General features: G+C 42.9%; 1 protein-coding gene across 1 annotated transcript; it reads left to right on the top strand.

Moving 5' to 3' along the window:
• The first annotated feature begins 2643 nt into the window (after positions 1-2643).
• LOC102758512 (putative tripartite motif-containing protein 75) lies at positions 2644-3935 on the top strand. Its single transcript, XM_015572110.1, has 2 exons — positions 2644-2932; positions 3022-3935. The coding sequence occupies exons 1-2, from the start codon at positions 2644-2646 to the stop codon at positions 3933-3935; spliced, it is 1203 nt and encodes a 400-aa protein (XP_015427596.1).
• Positions 3936-4382: the final 447 nt, after the last annotated feature.

The raw sequence follows: 4382 nt of genomic DNA, 5'->3' as shown, positions 1-4382 counted from the left end.
ATTTTTGTCAGCTTATAGACAATTTGGTAAAATCAGATGAAAATAAGATACACAGGGATGAATTTTGAGCACAGTTCTCAAGCTTGTTTAATATTATATATATATACAGTTTTTATTCTCAGAGGCTAGCTTACATGTAAGGGAGACCTTCAAACCTCCTTTTAAAAGGTTACTATATCTGCCTTAGAATTGTATCCTCCTGGAGAAAGATTATGTATTGAAATAATTGTAAAAGTAGACTTTTTTCCCTAAGAAAGTTAGAAAATTTTTCTTTGTGTTTTATTCATAGTAGAGGCAGCCTGAGAAAAAGGTCTCCATTGACCTAGATTTGCTGTTTTCCTGTATGCCAATAATTCAAAGAGCTCAGATTTATGCATTTGACACTATCTCGTCATAAGTAACGATGTTCCTGCATATATAGGTAGAAAAGTGCTCTTTAAGAAGTGCAAATCATTTTGCACATATTTTCTCATTAAACCTTCTATGCTATTAATCCCCAAATTTCAGGAATATGGAAATTAAGATCCAGAGAAGTGGTTACTTACCAAAAACTTATACTATGCTAAGTAAAGAGTTTAAGAATGAATTCCCAGAGTTCTGTTCTTTCCCATAGCATCTTTGGAATGTGTTCCTGCATAAAGTACCACATACTTTGAAATAAACAGGGATATATATTTTAGGCCAATTAAATCCTTTTCTAATTTATTTACAGTGGACACAATGTTTCATTTGGGAGATCAATACCTCACCAATACTAAGCCATGAAACATAAATTATTTAGCTTAAGAGAAAGTTGCCTCCCTTATCAATTTATGGAAGTTGGCTATTAGCATCATGACCCTCCTATCTTTCACATTGGCATAGGCGTTGAGAATTTATTTTGCTAAGGGCAAGATTTATACACATGAACCATTTTTATTCCAATAATGAATGCATTAGCTTCCCTCAAATGTACAGTGAAAAATTACTCTGCAGTCATTACTCTGACTCAGTAGATGGGGCTAAGGATGAGGAAATAGTCCTGTGAAGACTTTTTAAAAAACTATCTTAAAGCCATCATTCTTCTACAAGTGTGCATCATGTATGTGCAAACCATTCTGAAGAGAAGTCTCATTCAATCTTTACTTCATGTCCACTTTTGCCTCCTCTTTGAAGTGATTGAAAAGCTATAAAGTATACTTCCCAGACTCCTTTGCAGCTAGGTCTACCACTTAGATGGGCTTGAATGAGGTCCAGAAACCAGAAGTGAAGCAGGGGCCATTTAATTGCTGTTGCAGCAGTTGACAGATATTCTCTAAGAGTTGTGAGGGATCATAGTGGCTCAACATGACATAGTTGTAGAATAATCATCAGTGACAGTGCCATCAATGTGAGGAGACTGTGATCCTGAAGTGACAGAAATCAGTAGCAGTAGCTGTTGCTTGTCTCTAGGGTTTCATGTATACTGGTATGACCTTAAAACTGAAAGTTCAAGAGCAGACCACTGACATCCATCCCTCCAACCCTTCCAAAGATTTGGTAAACACAACTTCCCTGAATAAAATAACTTTCTGCTTGTTATGTTTTCTGTGGTTTTATAACCTAGTGAAGCTATAGCTGCTCTCCCACTTTTAAGTGCTGAGGAATACATAACTGAGGGTTGTGTCATCACAAAGTGGAAGATCAGCATATTTGGGTCCAAATCCTGGTTTTGACAATTAATAACTCTGAAATTTTGGTTCTATCTTTTCATCTTAAAAATGAGTCTAAAAGTACCAACTTTATTGGAGTTTATGTAAGTAATAATGTGCATTAAGTGCTAAATTAATTAGGTGGACTTGGCTTTAGTAATAATATTTTTGAAAATACTCTTTTACTAAAACTGGTTTAAATAATAAGAAAATTTATCATCTCAAATAATTGCCAGTTACAATGCAGGATAAACTCCAGGAATTATATAACCTGTGGTGCCAGAAGCCGGTCCATCCTTGCTGCTTGACACAGTCGCTGTAGGGAAGAAACATCTGCACAGCATATGTTTCCAGGGACCTGGCATATATGGCATACTGTTCTTTTTTTTTTTTTTAATATATTTTATTGATTTTTTACAGAGAGGAAGGGAGAGAGATAGAGAGTTGGAAACATCGATGAGAAACATCGACCAGCTGCCTCCTGCACATCTCCCACTGGAGATGCGCCCGCAACCCAGGTACATGCCCTTGAACGGAATCGAACCTGAGACCCCTCAGTCCACAGGCCGACGCTCTATCCACTACAGAACCTGGTGACCGAACCTGGCTGGAGAACCTAGCGAGAGAACATGGCTATAGAACCTGGCTGGAGAACCTGGAGAATGTGGCTGGAGAACCTAGCAAGAGAACATGGACACAGAACTTGGCTGGAGATTGTGGCTAGAGAACCTGGCTAGGCTTCTGATCAACTGAATGCTATCTCTGTGTCATTTCTTCTTCGCCCACTCTGTCCAAACCTTTGGGAACTCCTGGACCTGCTGGGGTTGGACCCCAACATCTGAGCTGCCAAGGACACCAGTCCTCGAGCTACATTAATTGGCTGCAGGTGGGCAGTGGAGCTCCTCTAGGCACCTACCTCAGTAGCTAAGGACCTCACAGGACACCAGGGGCTGACCTTAATTGACAAAGAGAAATGGCAGATGAAGGAGCTGTGGCAAGACTCCAGACAGAAATCAACTGCCCCATCTGCCTGGATAACCTGAGAGACCCTGTCACCATCGAATGTGGGCACAACTTCTGTCGCTCCTGCATCGAGAGGTCCTGGGCTGATGTGCAGGACAGGTTCCCTTGCCCTGTGTGCTGTCGCCCATGCAAAGAGAGGCACCTGTGGAGCAACACCCAGCTGGAAAGGATGGTTGACGTGGCCAAGCTCCTCTGGATCACAGAGGCCGACGTGAAGCAGCAGGAAGAGAGGCGCTTGTGTGAGAAGCACAGCCAGGCCCTGACCCTCGTCTGTGAGGAGGACCGAGAGCTGTTTTGTCCCCTGTGCACTCAGCCCCCTGACCACCAGGGCCACACGTGAGGCCCGTGGAGGAGGCTGCCTCTCATCACAGGCAAAAGCTCAGAAGTTACATTGAGCCCCTGAAGGAGCAGCTGGCAGACCTTCAGAAACTATTAGCCACACAAGACAGGCAACGATCAGAACTGAGGGAAAAGGTGGAAAAGTGGAGAGTGAAGTTAGCCTCTGAATATGAGAGTGTGATAGCATCCATAGAGTGTGAGCAAGCGGCAGTTCACTCAAGACTAGCTGCACAAGAGAAGCACATTCTACGGAATCTCACTGCAAACAAAGCTGCATTTTCAGACCACATTTCCAAACTTAGAGTTCTACGAAAGGAGATGGCAGAGACTAGTGTGGTGTCAGATGTGAAACTGCTGATGAACATCAAGGGTGTCCTCCACCGTTGTGATAACCTAGAACCTCCAGGTGTCTATTGTGTCAAGTATAAGAGAGAAGAATTCAGTCTTCCTCCACAGTGTTCGGCCCTGCTGCAAATCATGCAGACATTTAGAGAAGAAGTTACTCTGGATCCCGAAACTGCACATGCTAATCTGCTTGTGTCTGAGGATAAAAAGTCTGTGACATTTGTGAAGAAAAAGCAAGGGGTTCATCAGAATCCAAAGGGATTTGCAGACGATGCAGTTGTCCTGGGTTCTGAAGGGTTTGACTGTGGCAGACATTACTGGGAGGTCCAGGTGGATGACAAGCCTGAGTGGGCCGTGGGGGTCTGTAATGACTCCCTTTCCAAGGAGAGAAACAGCCCCTGCTCAGACAGGAGAACAGATATTGGACGATTCAGCTGCAGAATGGTGACTATGTGGCTCGAGGGCCTGTTCCTGTCACCCTTGTGCTGCAAGAAATGCCCGGAGGGATTGGCATCTACCTGGACTATGAGATGGGTCACGATTCCTTTTACAGTTTGAATGACATGTCTCACATCCATTCCTTCAGGGATACATTTTCTGAGGTGCTAAAGCCTTACTTCTATGTCGGATGTGATCCCAAACCTCTTACCATCCGTGTTTTAAGAGATTAGGAAGGATGAACTGTTACTTTGGTTCATTTTCTTCCTGTGACTTCTAGGCAGTAGGTAGAATTTTTTAAATTATAATTTTATTGTTACTTTATTTTTTAATACATTTTTATAGATGTCAGAGGGAAGGAAGAGGGAGAGGGATAGAAACATCAGTGATGAGAGAGAATCATTGATTGGCTGCCTCCTGCACACTCTCTACTCTTGATCCAGCTCCCAACCGAGGCATGTGCTTTTAACTGAATTGAACCCAGAATCCTTCTGTTCACAAGATGAAGCTCTATCCATTGAGATAAACCAGCTGAACTTCTTGCAGGGTGGCGCTGCCCCTCCCTCA

The sequence above is a fragment of the Myotis davidii genome, unplaced genomic scaffold, assembly GCF_000327345.1.
Source record: "Myotis davidii unplaced genomic scaffold, ASM32734v1 scaffold162, whole genome shotgun sequence".
Classification (NCBI taxonomy): Eukaryota; Metazoa; Chordata; class Mammalia; order Chiroptera; family Vespertilionidae; genus Myotis; species Myotis davidii.
Note: the sequence above shows the minus strand (reverse complement) of the source record. Positions and strands in the feature narration are given on the sequence as shown.

What these genes read in the sequence shown, in the direction of transcription:
- LOC102758512 (XM_015572110.1), top strand. Translation starts at nt 2,644, where the DNA reads ATGGCAGATGAAGGAGCTGTGGCAAGACTCCAGACAGAAATCAACTGC. An exon ending in GCAGGAAGAGAGGCGCTTGT is followed by an intron (nt 2,933 to 3,021) that starts GTGAGAAGCACA and finishes CCTGACCACCAG; the next exon opens with GGCCACACGTGAGGCCCGTG.